This window comes from Erythrolamprus reginae, chromosome 3, assembly GCF_031021105.1.
Source record: "Erythrolamprus reginae isolate rEryReg1 chromosome 3, rEryReg1.hap1, whole genome shotgun sequence".
In the NCBI taxonomy this organism is placed as follows: domain Eukaryota; kingdom Metazoa; phylum Chordata; class Lepidosauria; order Squamata; family Dipsadidae; genus Erythrolamprus; species Erythrolamprus reginae.
Window position 1 is genome coordinate 154701194 of NC_091952.1, and position 20236 is coordinate 154721429.

At 41.1% G+C, this 20236-nt stretch overlaps 1 protein-coding gene across 1 annotated transcript in view; it reads left to right on the top strand.

Moving 5' to 3' along the window:
* The first annotated feature begins 984 nt into the window (after positions 1 to 984).
* ANKRD33B (ankyrin repeat domain 33B) overlaps positions 985 to 20236 on the top strand; it is a 48409-nt gene continuing 29157 nt past the window's right edge. Inside the window, exon 1 of the mRNA XM_070748615.1 lies at positions 985 to 1431. Coding sequence (XP_070604716.1) covers positions 985 to 1431 — 447 coding nt within the window. The remainder of the gene's footprint in view (positions 1432 to 20236) is intronic.

A 20236-nucleotide genomic window follows, 5' to 3' on the forward strand; every position in this document is an offset into this window, starting at 1 on the left:
TGCTTGGGTGTTTTTTTCCCCCTTTAACCTCTTCTCCAAAAACCCCCGACTCTGGAGTTTCCCGTCAGGGAAAAAAAACCTCTTGGCAGGCAACTCGCGACGCCTTATTCACATTGCGGAAAGTGGGAGCAGATAGAAAGCAACGGAGCAAGCGTAACGCTTGAACGCTATCAGATGACTCGGGACAAGAATCGTCTTCTCGCCCTCAAATTCCGGAACGCCTTGCACTGAGCCTTCAATGTGCCTTGCCGCCAGTTCCAATATGTGTGAGAAGAAATTCCCATTCCCGCTTTTTTTCAACTTTTACAGACGTTAAAGTTGAGAGTCAGGAAAAGACTCTCGCACGGAATGAAGACATTTTCGCAATCTATTGGAGGGAGAACGGGTGGATTTGATCAGAATTTCCTAGCATCAAGATTCCACTTAAATGTACGGGGGAAAGTTTTCGTAAAGTCATTGTGGCAGGACCGAGTCCTTTTATTCCCCTGTCCAATAGGAAGGTGGTTGTGCTGAGGTACCTGCGGTGGATTCTCTTCTCTCTTGTGCTGCGTTTTCTGGTGTGTGTGTTGTGTGTGTACGACGCATAGGGAAGGACCTATAAACCTCCCCCCGTCTAATCTTTTTTACTGTGATGTGAACTTAACTCTGCCCCTTAAATCTGCCTCTCCCCACCTCGCCTTCTTTACGCACTGCTGTATAAGAAGTGTGTCTCCCCCCTCCCCCCGCGATAAATGTGACTTTGCTGCGAATGGTCCGTCAGGGCTATTCAGCTAAGGTGGGAAGGATGACTGTACGTTGCCACCCTACCCTCATTCTTTCCTCCTGCTGGACATTCCCTCTGGACCTCCGCGTTTATCCCCCGAGATTTATGCAACTGGGCGGGAGGAGTGGGATTACTCGGGCGCCCTTTGGCTTCGGGAGATAAGCGCTTAGGAGGAGGCAGAAGAGCCCGGGACCTCGCGCTCCCCTTGGCGGGAAGCGACGATGGTGCTTCTGTCCGGGGCCAGGAAAGAGGGCCGAGAAAGCCGGGGCCCGAACGGAGAGAAGCAGCCGCAAGCAGGGAGGCTCGGAGTGCCGGGAGCCGAGGGGGGAGTAAGTCCCGGCGGTAGCGGCAGGATTGACCCGACCGTCCCCTCAGAACGAGCGCGCAGAGAGGGCCAAAACCAGGAGGAGGAGGAGTGGGACGGTGGAGAGGAGGACGAGGAGTATGAAGACTTCTCAGATCTCCCGGAGACGCGGAGCGTCGCTTCAGACGACTCCTTCTACCCGCTTCAAGAAGACGACGAGGACGAATGGGAACTTTCCGACAGCAAGCAGCAGCACCTCAGTTTCTTCCGCGCTTGCTGTACCAATAACGCCGCCGCCGTGCGGGCGCTCATCCGGCAGGGGCTCCAGGAGGAGGACGTGGCGGAGACGGACCGCAACAAGCGGGTGAGAGGGCGCAGCGCCTAAGCGCTGGCGGGCCTGGGCGAGAGAGGAAAAAGGGTGCGGTGCCCAGGAGAGCAATTTCACTCCCATCCCTTGACCCCCTTGTTGCCCTACAATCTGATGGTAATACAGTACAGTATTCTCATTCCCGTAAGCCTCGAGCGGGTGAGCCTGTACTTTGGAGCCATCCGAGAAGAATTAGTGATTGCTTTCTATCCTCCTCCTCTTCTTCCCTTTTTTCCTTCCCCCCTTCTTTTTTTGCTTCTAGGCTAATACTGTGGCTACAATTTAAAAGCATCAGGCATTAACAACTTCCCCCCCTCTACAAATCCTTAATTCCCGCATCTCTCCCTGTAGTATAGAAGTAGCCCTCGACTTCAGGGGCAATCTACCACCCCTGTCGGTGCACTGCGATTGCAGCATCAGTTCACTTTTGCTTCTGTACTTTCACAGGAAGCAAAAATGCTGAAATCTCACGAGGGGAAAGTGTGTGTGAGAGAAATTTTGGTGATTATTTTGTTTCCACACATGTACGGAAACAAAAAATTGGTGAAATCTCTCCTGCGCGCGTCCCCTCATCAGATTTTACTTGTGCATGTGCGCAAAGCAAAAATATGCTGGGACGCATACACGCACATACAAGAGAACTGAAGCTGTGCACACAGTGCACCATGTTCTACCAGTGTGCCGTCCTCTACCGTACTGGTAGCAACCCACTACTACTCGACTTATAACTATTAGTTTAGCGAACATTCAAAGTTACAGCACTGGAAAAAAACCTTATGGCTGTTTTTCACACTTAATGATTGTTGCAGCATTCTGGTTGCTCACATGATCAAAATTTGGACACTTGTAAACTGGTTCATATTTATGAAGGTTGCAGTGTCCCGGAGTCATGTGGTCACCTTTTGCGATTTTCCGACAAAGTCAAGGTGGAAGTCAGATTCACTTAACCCTGCTATCAACTTAACTGCAATGACTCATTTAGCAACTCTGGCAAGAAAGGTCATAAAAAGGGGCAAAACTCAACTTAACTTGGTTAGCAATGGAAATTTTGGGCTCACTTGTCGTTGTAAGTCAAGCACTACCAGTACAACTTTCAAACTGCTTTTTCCTGGGCCTTTTTTCATTGGTCCATTCCTCAAATCCCTCCTTCATGTATCTCAAGACGTGAAATGGATGAAATCATAACCAGTGGCCCCTTCAGCCCCTTCTTTCCTTAATTGCTTGCAGACAATTGCCTTTTCATATTAACAGAGTTTATGTAGAATTGTGAGTGAATCCATACAGTTGGCAAGAAATGATTCTGACTCTTGTGAAAACAGAACAGATGAAAAAAAGTTAATCCATCCAAAAGGAAGGAGGCCAAATTCTCCATTAGGTGGGGCAACACAAAAAATTAAAAGTAAGCATATTTGAACATTATATTATAGATAAGAGTAGTCTATGATTTATACAGTAGTTGCTGAAATTAGTTTGGTACTGTGTTTCAACTTTCTGCAATATGGGTAATCCTCGATTTACGTACACAATTGTGAAAATTTATGTTGTTCGAGTAAGACACTTATTAAGTGAATTTTGCCCCATTTTACCACCTTTCTTGCTCCAGTCGTTAAGTGAATCAGTGCAATTAATAAGTTGGTAACCTGGTTGTTAATTGAATCTGGCTTCCCTGTTGACTGCTTGTCAGAAGGTCACAAAAGACGCAATGATAGGATTCAAAATTTTTAACAATAGGTTCTGAGGGCATGGTTTTATGTGGGGTGTGGCTTGGTGGTCATGTGACTGGGTGGGCGTGACTATGTGCATAGGGACTACTCAGAGGGCTGAAAAAAGTAAATTATGACTAGTCCTCACATTTATGGCCTTTGCATCATCTTTAACAACTGTGTCACTCATTTCACAACTGTGGTGTTTCTCTTCACCATGGTGACAAGGTAGGGCACAAAATGTAAAATGTGAGGACAGTTGTAAGTGTGAGGACTGGTCAAAATCACTTTTTCAGTCCTCTGAGCAGTCCCTGTGTGCACCTGGGGTGGCCAGGTAGTCATATGACTGGAAGGGGGGACAACTCAATGTCATCTCGAGGGATGCTTCTGACCTGGCCTCTTGTGAACTGGGTATGCTGCCACGGTCCTAAACGTGAAAACAGTCATGTGACTTTTCCAGTGCCGTTGTAACTTTGAATGGTCAATAAATGAACTGTTGTAAGTCAAGGATTACCTGTACTAAAATACAAAAAGCTTCTTTGCTTGCAGAAAGCTGCCCTAAATACCAATAATTAGATTAGAAATACCTGCAAGCTGGAGTTACAAATCAGGCAGTGTGCCAGAGCACCTTAAGTAATTAAAATAGTTAAAATGCAATGAAAACTATCAGCAGCCAACTCTTGCTCAAAAAGTGAAATCCCTTAGCAGAGAGCACACCCAAGAGAAGCAATCCTTAGATCCATTTGCACCACTTAGAGATACCAGCTGGTCTCACTCACCTCATAATAAGGAAATCATCCAGATTTAAGGAAAGATCCCATGCCCCTTCCCCCCAGAAAGGCAGTAAAAAAAATCAGTGCCAAGCTTGCATCTTGCCTCTTAGACCCCAAAAGGATAGTGCCAAGAACAACTAAAGAAGTGAAGGAAGAGACCCCCCTCTCCCCAGATAGAAAAAGCACTTGAGATAAGCGTAACTAGAACGAAGCAAAGGAGCAAACACAGTAGCCGTTGCTTGTTAAACCAATTACCAGAACAAACAGACACAGGAACTAGATAGGTTTCTGAAGCTCCTTCTTTTCAGGAACAGAGATGAACATTTTTTCCTTCCAAACGAAGCTGAATAGGGAAAATTATTCCATCAATAAACACAAGATTGAGAAGGGGCATGGCCAACATCACAGCGCTATGGGTGTTTCCTGTGCTCCATAGGAAACCTTGAATTCCAGCTGTTTGGAGACCTGGAACTGGATTGGAACCAGGAGAGGTGGTGGTGAAGAAGAGAGGCACTAGTAGTTGGTGGTCTGGGGAGGGGCTGGCAACCCTCCCCCCAGGGCAGTGTTCTCTCTAATTTTTTTTTGGGGTGGGCGGAAAAGGATAGTGTCTGAGCGGCAGTCCCTTCGGGACTGGGCGACACAAAAATAATAATAAAATTTCCCTCTCGGCTTCTGGGCAGGTTTGGAAAACTCTGAGTTGATGATGATTTTTAAGTGAGCGATTGCTCACTGCTCAGCTTAGAGGGAACTATGCCCCAGGGTGCTGGCCCCAGCGTCTCGGCCAGCAGCTCTGGAAGACAACTGGTTAAAGGAAAATATAGCAACACCCTGTGGAAAGTTTGAATTTGCTGACAGCTGTAGACTGACCTTGCTCATAAGAAGATGATTATAAGGTTGAAAAGACTTGAAGGCAGTATGTGTTGCACTATTGTATTTGATGGTGCACTGTTTTGGTGATAGAAGATAAGAGGATTTTGAATTGGATTGGACTGAAATACAAAGAGATTATATGGACTTAAACTGCAAATAAAAATAAACCTCTGAAATTTGTGAATTGTGAACTTTACAATATGGAGGTGTGTGTCTATGAAGAATTGACTGAGATGTTAAAATACATCTATGAAGATATAAAAACTTATGTTTTGGAAATCAGAGATGAAAATAAAATAGAAATGAAGCTGGATCATAAAGAACACTTAGAATTTACAATGGGGGTAAATGAAAATGAAGAACAAAGAGATTACACATGAAACAGGGACTGAAAATAAAAAACAAATTGAAGATTACACTAGGATTCACAGTGATAAAAAAGAGTAATGTCTCCATGAAACTAGTTCCTGGTGCCCAAAAGAGGGGCCAGTGCACTAGCGCCTGTCAGTCAGAAGTAGCACATGTTGATTGTTAGTGTTCTCCATGTTTCAATTACACAAAAACAAATATTGATGCTAACCAGCTTCCTTTTTTTTTTGGAGGGACATTAGATTTGGAGCCCTACAATTAAACCGTTCTATAGAAGAGCCATGTATTTAATATGCCCTCCTGTTCATATTTCTCTTTGTCCCCTTGTTTACACTCCATTTTTCTTCTTTGCCTTAGGGTTGTTAATGGTGAGTATTATTGTTAATGGTGAGTATTCTGAGCAGAGTCAGGTTACTAGCGGTGTGCCACAAGGGTCTGTTCTGGGTCCTATTCTTTTTAATATGTTTGTGAGTGACATAGGGGAAGGTTTGGTAGGGAAGGTTTGCCTATTTGCCGATGACTCTAAAGTGTGCAATAGGGTTGATATTCCTGGAGGCGTCTGTAATATGGTAAATGATTTAGCTTTACTAGATAAATGGTCAAAGCAATGGAAACTGCAGTTTAATGTTTCCAAATGTAAAATAATGCACTTGGGGAAAAGGAATCCTCAATCTGAGTATTGTATTGGCAGTTCTGTGTTAGCAAATACTTCAAAAGAAAAGGATTTAGGGGTAGTGATTTCTGACAGTCTCAAAATGGGTGAACAGTGCAGTCAGGCGGTAGGGAAAGCAAGTAGGATGCTTGGCTGCATAGCTAGAGGTATAACAAGCAGGAAAAGGGAGATTATGATCCCGCTATATAGAATGCTGGTGAGACCACATTTGGAATACTGTGTTCAGTTCTGGAGACCTCACCTACAAAAATATATTGAAAAAATTCAACGGGTCCAAAGACGGGCTACAAGAATGGTGGAAGGTCTTAAGCATAAAACGTATCAGGAAAGACTTAATGAACTCAATCTGTATAGTCTGGAGGACAGAAGGAAAAGGGGGGACATGATCGAAACATTTAAATATTTTAAAGGGTTAAATAAGGTCCAGGAGGGAAGTGTTTTTAATAGGAAAGTGAACACAAGAACAAGGGGACACAATCTGAAGTTAGTTGGGGGAAAGATCAAAAGCAACATGAGAAAATATTATTTTACTGAAAGAGTAGTAGATCCTTGGAACAAACTTCCAGCAGACGTGGTAGATAAATCCACAGTAACTGAATTTAAACATGCCTGGGATAAACATATATCCATCCTAAGATAAAATACAGAAAATAGTATAAGGGCAGACTAGATGGACCATGAGGTCTTTTTCTGCCGTCAGACTTCTATGTTTCTATGTTTCTATGTTTCTCTCTTTTCTTCCCAATCTTTAGCTTCATTCCATGTGGCTTTACTTCTGAACTGATTTGTTGCACTTTTTTGCCTGTTTGTTGAAAACCATTCAGCTGCCTAAGCAAGCGAATTCCATTGTACCACATCAGCCAAGCTAATCAATTTAAGAGGCTTTATTGTAACAGCAATACAATATAAATGCAGCAGGAAGTTCCACGTAGTGATTTTTACTCTCATAATTTTCATGTGTTCTGCTCATGCGGGTAAATTACCAGTTATCCTCCAATGATGCTGAAACAGTTTCTGCTATGACAGTAATATATCAAGATGTTTTCCGATGCGTACATTTGCATCACAGAAGCCATCAATAAAATTGGTTCCTTCAAAGACATTTTTTTCTAACTCTTCTTACATTTCGAACAAATACTGCCTTCTCATCTTTGAAGGGTTGTATTTTGGGAGTCAATGCTTCGAATATGTGAGAAAACATTTTGTTCATTTTAAGATATGGTTTCAAATGGAAAGGTGCTGAACTTTATCTTGCCTTCCTTTTTTTTTTTTGCATTTTGAAACCATGCACTCCCTTCACAATTACTCAATCTTTTTCTTCCTTACAGCAAACTCTTCATTGATTCTAACATACAAATAAGTTTTTAATGCTAATGCTAGCATCCTTGCAGCTTGGCAATGCTGTCTCCATTATGTGAAGCATAGCTGTTTGGCAGGATTAAGCTATGACAAGCTATGACAAAGACAATTGTAGCAGACACCAAAAGCAAGTTAAGCCAAATCCCAAAGTTACAGCTGCTACAATGCTCCCATAATCATTTGCCCTTACGGCTGACCACAGTTATGCTGCAGCACTCCCTTCCTTTGTTTGCCCCCAGGTCCCTGTAACCATTTCCTCTTCCCCATAGATCACTGCTGGCCATAGATCCTACTCCACCGGACCGTCACACTCATTCTCACTTACCTCATTAAGGCAACAAAGGCAACAAAAACAAACAAAGCAGTTTGTCTTGCACCCACCATTTTGCCCCTGCCCACAAGTGAGTAGGGGTAAAATGGCAGCTGCTTCTTAGTCACCACTGTGCAAACATTGTACAAGCTGCTTCATTAAGTTTTAAGTGGAGAAATGCTTATGCAGATTAAACTCCAAGTAGCAACAATTGCTTCTAAGGTACATTGGAAATAAATCTTTTATCACATTGGGATCAATATTTTCATTCATATTTGACAACATACAATTCTGTATTGACTTTACTAACCCCCCAAAATTTAAATTAAATTGGGCTATAAGCAAATAGATGAGGTGCTTCATCTATGTGTCTGGGGTCATATAGCAAATTGTTAACTCTGGGCTCATATATTAAATTGTTAAGTCATTTGTGTGAGATTTTAATTAGTTTTTAAACTGTACTTTAGACTTCCTGATTGATTGGTAAAAGAGAGGAGAAAATGTATAAAGAAATATAAGGAACGTACTATTATATTCTACTTTTTTCAGCAAGAATTCAGCCACAAAGAAGGCTACTATAATAGCTACCCAATCATTGCCATTCTTCACATTGTTAAAATTCTTTTAATACAACAATAATTACAAAGAAAGTTCTATAGCAGATGATTAGTTGGTAGGTGGCTGTGTGGATGGATGGATTGATAGAGAGATATAATTCAAGTCATTGTTTATGTGTTTTTCTTATATAACTGATTATAATTATATAAACTTTGAATATAAGCATATAAATGCTTACTTCATTACAATGCAGCCTCACATTTTGTAAATGTGCCTATAATGCATTGCTTTCAATCCAGACCACTGTGCTCTGGATCATTATTGCTGTTCAGGTATCCAGCAGAGAAATGGATCTCATTTGCTGTATAATAAAATTAACCTCCACAAATAATTGTTTTTCTGTAACCAAACATTGAGCCATGCTATATGTTGGCAGAAGGAGTAAGTAACAAAAAAAAAACAAAAACATCCCACACACCACCAACCAAGACTAGGTAAGCACGCCCCTTACTTACTCAGTCCAATACCAATCTCAAATGCAAACTAATCAATGCAAGAAGCGTAGTTAACAAAATGTCTGAATTCCTACTACTACTAAACATTGATATCTTCAACATTATTTTTGTCTGCGAATCATGGCTAAACGCGTATCTCCCTGACCCCATCATCACAGCAAGAAACTGCCTTGTCTTCTGGTCTGACTGTGAAATCCACAGAGGAGGGAAAATAGCTATATTCTACAAAAAGACAATAAACCTAAAAAAAACCATGCAAGTTACACATGATCTAACACTTCCTGAAACCATTGTCTGTGACCACACTTCGCTTCCTGCTGTTACACAGCCTCTTCAATTTAGCACCATTAGAAAGAGCAGATTCTCTTCTTTAAGAATATATTGTTTTAATTTTGGAGTCTCTTCATATAAGGATTGAAAAAATGTCCTCAACTGCTTGCGGGCAGCCTGTGATTTCTGCACTGCACCCTTGATACAAGGAGAGTAAAAGTGATTTTTTTCAACAACTTGAAGGAAAGTGCTGCAAATTGGAAGTCCTCATTGCAGCTGTGTACTGAGTACACCTGCCAAAAATCAACCTGAAAGACCAAGTAGTTTTGAAACTACAGCAGCCTGAAGATTGCTGTAAATTCATTTTTGAGGGGGTTTTTTTTGGCAAAGTTTGAGCCTGAACCATGTAAAAAGTAAGAGGACTAGGTACAGGGTTTTTTTCTAGTTTATAAAGCCTTACAGGGTGTGCAGGTTCTCTAAATGTCTCCAACATACTACTGAAACTGCCACATTTACAGATTCTGGAAGTTGGCCCAAAATGTCATTTTTGCTGACTCAGAATTTTGCAACCCTTTACTTGAGGTCTCCTAGAACTCCCAATTTTTAGTCTTTTGAACTAAAATTTTGCACAGCATAGTTTTATATCATAAAGAAACTATATGCCAAATTTCATCAAAATCTGAGATGGTAAATTGGGGATGATCTTTAAAATTGGACTCCAGGAAGGACGTCATCGTGACGTCAAAGCTCTGCCCATGGAATTCCCTATTGGGATTCCCCGCCTCCGTTTGAGCCTCCTGACCGGCCGACAGTTCTGCGGCTCTTCTGCAAAGGTGACAGCTGGGCGGCGGTGCTTCTCGATGGCCTCCCGAACCTGAACGCCAAACCTGAACTTTTGCCGAACTTCCGGGTTCCCAAACGCCGAGAAGCCCCCCCGGCTGTTTCGGAAGGTGACAGCCAGGCGGCGGCACTTCTCAGCGGCCTCTGGAACCCGAACTTTTGCCAAACTTTTCGGGTTCAGCGTTCGGGAGAACGCCGATAAGCGCCCAGCTGTTTCAAAAGGTGACAGCCGGGCGACGGCACCCAACGGAGCACCGTTTTTGCGATTTTTTCCCCTTGCACTCATTAATCAGTTTTACATTGTTTCCTATGGGAAACATTGTTTTGTCTTATGAACTTTTCGCCTTACAAACCTTCTCCAATTAAGTTCGTAAGACGAGGTATCACTGTACTGTTTATAGTTTTCATAAACACTTGTTTTTGATGCCAGCATTTTACTATGGCTATATCAGTGGGAATAGATAGCCTATTCAGTGGGAATAGAGTCTTAGCACCTGATCACTATATTGTTCTGTTTTCTTTTTCTTTTCTTAAAATAAAAAAGGTGTGGTAAAACTGTTTTTCATCATGAAATACATTTTCATTTTCTCATTTATAGCCCAGGGCTAAATGTAATCCTGTAAAGAATACACTAGAGAGAGAAACATAATGAAATCTCAGGTGCAAGATTGTTTTGCACATTAGTAAGCAAACAAGAAATATAATTATAATCTGATATTTTTACCCATGATAGAAAACCCAGGCTTTGAATCAAAATGTTAACAATATAGGGTAAAATATTAAAATGGAATTAAAATTTTAAATTGGCTGTGTTTTACACAGTCCTGACCAATTTTGATTTCTATATAGAGATCTCTCATCCCTTTTGAAGATTTAGATTTCCCAGCCACTGAATATCAGAAACCCTAACAAATAACACGAAGTATTAAAGTATTAAATTCAGTATTGAAGGCATTATTAGAGCAATCAAAAACTTCTTATAATTGGTGATAGTCTCTAGTGTAGCAATTTTAGCCCATTCCTCTAAGGAATTCAAAGTGGTATAATATTACTTTATTTCCTACATTAATGATCTGTAAAATAAGTTAGACTGAGAGATACTGATTGAGTCAGAGTAATCTAGGTCTATTTACATACCCAAGTGTGTAAATGAGCTGGGATCTCTCAAGACTTAGGGTATTGTTCTATAACTTTGTTCTATGATAGGTGGCAAAGATTTTTATAGATTAAGCAAGTTAAAGGGAAAGTTGTATACTGTAGAATTCCTTTCACTGAATTGCTTGTGATGTTTTTATTCAGAACCAGCAAAAAATAACCAATACTATTATACATTATCTAAGCACATCTACTGTGACGTCTTTCTCTTTTGCTTCTTGGTATCCTGAACTATGTAATATTAGCATCTCAGATACTTCACAGATGGGTGGGCTGTTGCCCGGATGGGGGGAATGCAGTGGGGTAGCAAAAATGGAACCCCACTCCAGAGCACTCAATTTGCACTGAAAGATATTGAAAGAAAATGTTGGGTTTCCTGCATAAGCCACACCCACAGTGTGGTAGTAAAAATTTTGGTAGCCCTTCACTGTTCACAGACTATACTTCCAAAAGTAATGCAATTGAATTTCCCGTGCCACTCCTATTGGTTGGAGTGGGACCGAAGCATTTGGAGTAGGAAGGGGGGATGCTAAGCTTTGCTGCGAAACCGGTCTCAGTGCTCTCCAAGCTGTAGAAGCGGCAGGACGTCTGTTATTGTAAACCTCTGCATGCTGAAAAAAATGGAATTGACGATCGAGCACGTTATGCGATTAAGTTTTGTGCTAAACTGAAAAAATCTATTGAGGAGACTAACAAAATGATTTGTGAGGCTTATGGGGATTCTGCTCTGTCCTATTCACACATTTCGAGGTGGTTAAATAATAATAATAATAATTTATTAGATTTGTATGCCGCCCCTCTCTGAGGACTTAAAGGCCTTTAAGGAGGGTCGGGAAGAGGTTCACGATGAACAACGTTCTGGTCGGCCATCAACCAGCAAAACCGACAACAATGTGGCTCGTGTTCGACAATTGTTGGACTCTGACCGTCGATTGAGTATCAAGATGGTTGCCAATGAACTGAACTTGTCGTCTACTGTTGTGTTTCGCATTGTTACTGAAAATTTAGCAATGAGGAAAGTGTGCGCCAAGCTTGTGCCCAAGGTGTTGTCAGATGACCAAAAGACCAACCAAGCGGAAATTTCAAGTGAACTTTTACAATGTATAAAAATTGAACCTGATTATTTGGACAACGTCATCACTGGTGATGAAACTTGGGTTTTTGAATACGACCCAGAAACAAAACGCCAAAGCTCTGAGTGGCACACTGACCAGTCTCCCAAGCCAAAAAAGGCAAAAATGAGCAAATCAAAAGTGAAACAATGCTCATTGACTTTTTCGACAGTAAAGGAGTGGTCCATAAGGAGTTTGTTCCTCGAGGACAGACAGTTAATGTTGCTTACTACATGGATGTGCTGGAAAGACTCCAAAAAAGGGTCATCAGGAAGAGAAAAGACATCTCCGCTACCTGGCAACTCCATCACGACAACGTGCCTTGCCACAATGTGCTACGAGTCCACGAGTTCCTGGCCAAACACCAGGTGCCAATGCTGCCTCACCCCCCCTATAGTCCTGACGTTGCCCTACAGACTTCTTTTTGTTCCCTCGGATTAAGGCAGCCCTGAAAGGAATCCATTTTTAATCCATAGAAGAGATCCAATCAGCCATGACGAAGACCTTGCGAGAGGTCCCCGAAGATGCCTTCCAGGGCGCGTACCAGTCATGGCAGAGTCGCTGGAAAAAATGTGTAGAGGCCCAAGGACAGTACTTTGAAGAATTTTAAGTGTTTGTGCAAATCTGTTCAATAAATTACTTTTAAAAAATAATTGCATTACTTTTGGAACGCACCCTGCATGTTCAAGTTAAGAGATTTTAAGAATTTTATTTTTCAGGTTTCATGACCAGATTATGCTGTTACAGTATTTCTGCTTTCACTTTGTTTTTTAAATGTATGGATGAGGATTGCTTGACATGGAAGATATTGATATTCCAAAGCATAGAGAACCATATTGTTAAATATGAAATTTATTCATATTTAAAAGTCTGCATCTGCACCACTGTAAACAAATAGTTAATTACATTTAATAAAGACATCTGGGAAAGGTTGAGCATTGCAATTTTTCTTTTGTTTCTTGTCATGGGGAAGAACTTATGAAAAGTTCTGGGAAATTCAAATAAATACCATTTTTTAATATACATGTTGTGTTATTTCAGTAGAATCATATATTTTGTGGAAGATAGCCAATCAATATACATTAATATTGTATCTCCTGATACAAATACTTTTAAAGATTACTATCCAACTGAAATCAGAACTTTTTAGGGGGTGAAGATTAATGGATAGAAAAGTAGGGGGAAAGACTGTTCTTATACATGGTAACTCCAACAAGTTTATTATATGTACAAAGATGGAAAGATTCTAAAGTATTTAAATGGAGGAATACTTGATGAAGATGACAGAATTTGCATAGATGGCAAAATTAACTTGCCTGAATAAAAAAGAGAATAACTATACAGTATTTGTTGTATCTGGATTTTATGGACTTTATAATTTCTGTAAAGAAGATTGGGAGCCATTTAATATATCTTTTTTGTTTTTATTTTCTTTCTTATTTATACACATTATATCTCTTGGGTAATTATATCCAAGAATTACGACTGGGATTACTAGGAAGGAGAAAGTTGTTGAATTTAGAAGATTCAATTTTGATGTCTCTGTAAAAAGTAAAGAGGAATATGCAGCCCAGATGGTAATAGGAACCCTGAATTAAGAAAACAATTCCTGCCATCTCCTTTTTCCTCACAATGTAATTGTGCAAATTTGTAGAATATAACTGAATGTAAACTCTAAATAAATTATGTAAATACCTGGTTCCAAGGAAAATAATGTGGAAGATTTTAAAAAAAAGTTGGAGAAGGGTTTATTTGAGAAACTATAGAATTGGCAGCAAACAGAAACAGTAGCACTGTGTTTGGAGGTTGCTAAAATGAGCAACCTGGAGGTTGCTGAAATGAGGCATGAGGCCAAATGTCTTCTGTGTAGCTGTGTATTATAGCATGAAGTAACGCCAAGCGATGCTGTAGCTTGGGATATAAAGTTTCCAAATTCAAAATTGGAATAGGCCAGAGAGAAAGAGGCTTTCTTCCTGAATTGATCAGTCTTTCTCAAGGAGCACTATGACTTAATAAGAACCAAGCACTTACGTTTTTAAGTATTTTGTAGGACATTGGTAATTTAATTTAATTTAATTTATTAGATTTGTATGCCGCCCCTCTCCGGCGGCATACAAATCTGTAATCTATTATGGTTTCTGTAAAGGCAGTGTAGAAGTAACTTCTGATTGTTGGGTTCCTGACATTCTGATACCTTCCACATGGGAGAGCATTAGAAGGTAAATCTTAATGTTCTTGTACTTCTGTTATGTTTGACTGGATCTTAGGAATATTAACCAATATAATATTAATTTCCCTGAAAAAATTCGACAACTGTATTCATTGAAACTGCAAAAAGCAAGAATTCCCACCATGTCCTGTCATTCAGCTCTTGCAATTTCCCAGTTTTTCTTGTAGTCAAACATCTATGGTAATTTGTCAACATCCCATCCTTCTCTGTTGCTAGGAAGAACAATTTGCAATTCCTCCAAATAGTTATATCTATGTTTCTATTAGTTAACTAGAGGGAGCATTAATGGGAGGATGCGGTTCAGCAATACGGACACTCACATAGCTGCACAAAAATGTATGTTTTATGAAAAGTGGCACCTCTGTATATTAGGTTTGCTTCTATATTGGTAAGCAGATCTTGTGAACTGCTTACCAAGTCTTGTACTGGCCTGTATATTTGTCATATAATCTTTTCAGTTTTGGTCTGTGTTACAAAAAACCTCTTTATCTTTTGTATTATTTCCAATTGGATGTTTGATGTGTATGTAGAGTTAGAAAGGAATTTTTTCATCCCTTTTTGTTTTTTGAAGTAGTGATTTATAGTACTTATCTTTTGTCAGATGAGGCAAATTTGGATTTCACCACTGGGGGAAAGACATGTACTGCCATATAGGACACAGCCAATTGAAGTGGAGGCATTTTTCTACTAGGGAAGTTAATTGTAGCAGGGAAGGTAGCGAGGGCAGCTTATGCCAGCACAAGTTAGAAAACATATTTTTGACATGGAGCAGGAAAAGAAAGGCAGAGACTATGATCTTGGTGGCCTAGAAGTGCATACAACAGGATGTTGGATATAGAATAGAATAGAATTTTATTGGCCAAGTGTGATTGGACACACAAGGAATTTGTCTTGGTGCATATGATCTCAACGTACATACACTTAATGATTGCATAGGGGTCAAATAAGCAATGAAGAAATAATCAATATTAATAAAAATCTTAGGATACAAGCAATAATTTACAGTCATACAGTCCTAAGTGGGAGGAAAAGGATGATAGCAATGATGAGAAAAACTAGTAGAATAGAAGTGCAGATTTAGTAAAAAGTCTGACAGTGTTGAGGGAATTATTTGTTTGGTAGAGTGATGGCGTTCGGGAAAAAACTGTTATTGTGTCTAGTTGTCTGGTGTGCAGTGCTCTGTAGCGACATTTTGAGGGTAGGAGTTGAAACAGTTTGTGTCCAGGATGCAAGGGGTCAATAAATTATTATTATTATTATTTATTAGATTTGTATGCCGCCCCTCTCCGTAGACTCGGGGCAGCTCACAGCAATAGTAAAAAACAATATACAGTAACAAATCTAATAATTAACTAAAATATTGTTCCTTTGAGAAATAGGTACAGTCAAGTTCTGCAGATCAGCCCTTAGATTTGCTGATTAAATGTAAGCCAAAGAAATATGCTAAGTTTTATATTTTAGGACATCCATATCCTGGCCATTTATAATTATGCTTAATTGTTGTTAAAGTTGGAAAAAATGCCTTATAAATCTTTGGAAAGTTATTTCATAGCAAGAAAAGAAAAATTAATCACAGATTAGTTACAGAGATGTAATTTAATTAAGATGAATATAGATGAATGTCAAAAGATACTTCTGCAGCTCAAATGAAATCCATGGTATTCTCAAAAAATGTATTATTTTTTCCAGACCTTAGGCCAGGGGTCCCCAAACTTTTTACACAGGGGGCCAGTTCACTGTCCCTCGGACTGTTGGAGGGCCGGACTATAAAAAAAAACTATGAACAAATCCCTATGCACACTGCACATACCTTATTTTAACGTAAAAAACAAAATGGGAATGTACTATTTAGAGAGGGGGAACAAGTCTGAAATTTATATATGTTTATGCTTTGTTTTTAATTTTCTTTTGTTAACATCTGATTGGCTATACAAGGTTCTCTTGGTTTATAGAAAAATGTATAAAAAGGTTTATAGAAAAATATATAAAGAAAGAAGGAAGCACTTTGGCATAATGGTTAATAAGTTAGAAATATAATTGGTGTTGTACTTTTTGAAGGAACATTAAGGAGGGAATTTAATTAAAAGAAAAGTATGTACCTGGATGAAAGTATATTTTCCAAAAAAAGAAAAAAAGAAAAAAAGAAAAAAAAACCTTTTGCAACTTTTTTGATGATTGATATTAGTTACTGACAAAATATCGCATTTTATTCAGGGAAAATTAGATGGTACATTGTATTGTTTGAATGTATGTTGAGAGAAAAATTTTAACCCCCCCCCCAAAAAGTCCTTCCTTCCTCCGCCCCTCCATTCATTTCATTCTTCCTTCCTTGTTCCCTCCATTTCTTCTTCCTTTCCTTCCTTCCTTTTCCCTCAATTTCTCCTTCTTTCCCTCCCTCCTTCCCTCCTTTCCACTTCTCTCTTCCCTCTCCCTTTTTTCCTTCTTTCTCATTTGTTTTGTTTCCCTCTCCCTCGTTCTTTCCCTCCATCATTTTCTCATTTTTCTCTTTTTCTCTCTCACATTCCCTCCCCCTCTCAATTCTGTTTTCTCTCCCTCTCTCTCTTGCTTTCTCTCTCTCTCTCTCTCCTTTTCTTCTCTCTTCCTTCCTCTCTTCTTTTTTTTCTTCCATGCAACACGCCGCGGGGCAGTCGGCTGCAAGCAGAAGCTCCAAGACGGTGGCACCGACGTCGGGTCACAGTACATTGCTGGCGCTGCGCTGGGCATGGGGCTGGCACTGGCCCGCTGGTTGGGCCGGAACGGAGGTGCCAGCCCCATGTCCAGCCTAGCGCCAGCAATGTACGGCGTCCTGCAACACATTAAGCTGCCGCCGCCGCCGCCACCAGTGCCTTGCAGCCAACCGCCCCACCGCTGCCCCACGGCTACTGCTCAGTGTCCTTCCGCTCGACTCACGTTTGGCTGCATCACCTTCGCGACTTGCCCTGCTGCCCTGCACCCGCCAGAGCTGCCCAGTGCGACCGAAGCGCGGGGCGGAGTAGGCGGCTGCTGCTTCAGGCCCGCCCCCGAGCTGAGCTTCCTTTGGCTTCCTTCGAGGCAAAACTGCAAAGCTCACTTGCCGCCTCGAAGGAAGCCAAAGGAAGCTCAGCTCAACGAGGACCGGCTGTTGGTCCCTTGAACCCGCCGCCGCCGCTTCCGTTCGGGCGAAGGGATCTCCGCAGGGGCGGCGGCGGCGGCGGCAGCTTCAAGGGACCAACAGCCGGTCCTCGTTGAGCTGAGCTTCCTTTGGCTTCCTTCGAGGCGGCAAGTGAGCTTTGCAGTTTTGCCTTGAAGGAAGCCAAAGGAAGCTCAGCTCGGGGGCGGGCCTGAAGCAGCCGCCGCCGCCTACTCTGCCCTGCGCTTCGGCCGTGCCGGGGCCAAGTAAGCGGAGGCTAGGCCCGTCGCCCCCGGCTCCAAGCGCGGGGCCTGGGCGGCGGGCAACCATCGGGAGGGCCTTGCTGTCGCCTGGCCAGGGAAAAGCTCTCCTCCCCGTGATCCGGGATGGCATGGCCGTTAACAAGTTAGTGCGCATGGGGTCCTAATGGCTTGGTTACTGCCCCCTCCAGACGCTGTTGCAGGGCTTCCAGGCTCCCCATGGGTAGCGAAGAAGCAAAAAAGCAGCACTCTCCCACTCTTTCTCTCTCCCTCTCTTTCTTGCGTTATTTCTCTCTCTCTCACTCACTTCCTTTCTATCTCTCCCTCTTTCTCTCTCTCTCTCTCACTCACTTCCTTTCTATCTCTCCCTCTTTCTCTCTCTCTCTCTCCCTCTCGGCAGCAGACCCCCCCAACGCCAAAAGTGCCCAAACGCGCGCAAACCTCAAAGGTGCAAAAAAAAAAAAAAAAAGCAGCACTGGAGGGACCAAGACGGTCTGCAGCTGAGCTTCTGGAGGAGGAGGAGGCGGAAAGCCAGGGGGCGGGAAGGAAAGTAATTGGCCAATTTCTTTCTCGCCTTTAGGGAGAGACTGTTGCTGCTCTGCCATAGGGTGCTTTCCTCCCCGCCCCCTGGCTTTCCTCCTCTTCCTTGCCACCGCCAGACGCTCAGCAACAGAGTGGAGGGGAGATTCGGGAACTGTATATAGATGGTAAAATTTCGTACGCTGCTGCGGGCCGGGTAAATTGCCTCAGCGGGCCGCATCCGGTCCGCGGGCCATAGTTTGGGGACTGCTGCCTTAGGCAATTGAATTTTTCTTTTCTCTCCCCTATTTCATAGATCTTGGTTTTAGAAAGATAAAGACTTTTTGAATTCAAATTGGGAAAAATGGCATAATGCCAGTTAAACCAATTAATTGTTATTTCATCAAACCCGCATAGCTTCAACCAGGGGTGGATTCTTCTTACCTGCTGCTACTGGTGCGCTGTGCGTGCAGCATGAGGATTCTTGCATGCGTGTGCTATGCGTGGGTGCATCCCCAGTATAATTTTGCTTCCGTGTAAGCACAGGAAGCAAATATGCCCTGAAACCTTGCAAGTGGGATGCATGCACAAGAGAGATTTCGGTCATCTTTTTGTTTCCATGAATGCACGGAGTAAAAAAATCGGCATAATCTTTCATGCGTGCACGTGTCCCCATGAGATTTTGCTTCTGTGCATGCGCAGGAAACAAAAAGGACCCAAAAATTCAATGAAAAAGATGCTGGTGCCCAAAGGACTAGCACTGGAGTGGCCGTGTGCAAATTACGCAATCTGGCGGCCGCTACTGGTGTGCACTTGCCTACCGCATCAGTAGCAATCCATCGCTGGCTTCAACCTTAAACTACCGTGGACCTCACCTCATTCCTAAGAGTTGTGTAAGGGAAGTGCATATGCACATTAGTGTCCCCATTTATTCGTACCCATTTTCTATGTTCATATATTCATTCCTGTTATCTTGTACAAGTTTGACTAAGCAAACTAGCAAATACATAAAATCAGTATCTCTGGCTTTGAAACTGTTTGTCCTCAGTATCCTATTGTCCACCAACCCCCAAGTGACTGGGCACACTACTAGAACTCAAATTTCATTTGGCCTATATAACCCTCCAGAGTCTTAAGTGACCATAATAAATAAAATAAAGTTATGCTTCCATTAAAATCTCACCAATTTGTAATATTTTGGAGTGGGTTTAATAAATAAAGGGTTAAGTAAATAAATAAATCCTCTTTCTGTTAAAATCTCATACTCCATTTAAATCTAATCTAACATGATCTATGGAATACAATACTGTGGCAATATATTCTGGCATGTTGTCTGATTAATACTTCATAGAGGTCTACAAGTTAATACCAGGATGAGTGAGAAGTTGAAGAAAAATATTCTTGAAGAAGGCAATTTAAAATGTCTTTTGTATTGTTGGAGAATAAATTATATGTCTCTGTCTCTGAACTCTCTACGGATAAATTCAACTTGAAGAATCTATGTCTTATTTTTTATCTTAAAGGAAAATTGAATAAGAAAATAATAAAGAAAAAATAAAGATAAGAGATTAAAAAATCCTTCATATTGCCTTTGATTGTTTAAATTTGTTATGTATTTCTTTTTGAGGATGTAATGAACTATAGCTAACTGATATTCTGGCGTTCTCCTTCTTCTCAACTCAGTCACTCTTGTTTCATAAATTTGTTTTGTGATTTAATCCTATATATTTTCTCTGGATGACCAGCCACCTTACATATACACTTTTATTATTTGTTCACTTTTGTATTCATGTTCATTCAGCAGCCATTTACTCTTGTCTGTATGTTTACTTGTTGTCCCATCCTTTTTAAGTACCACTGCATTCAATCTTCATATTATTCTTCCATATCCAATTCACATTTCCAAGGAAAATGTGGACAAAAACATGTTGTTATGCACGTCTTCCTTTGACAAACATTCTTTGCATAAGACCCAGTATATTTTTGCTAGCATTTATGTTCATTCTTAGCATTTCATTCATTTTCTTATTTTTAATGACAGATATTCATCTTCTTGCTCTATTTTTTCCTATTTATTTATAATCAGTTATTCATACAATTTTTTCTGTCACTTGCAATTCTGATCTTTTACTAAATGTATTTAGCCATAAATACATTAAACAACCAAGTACAGTCAT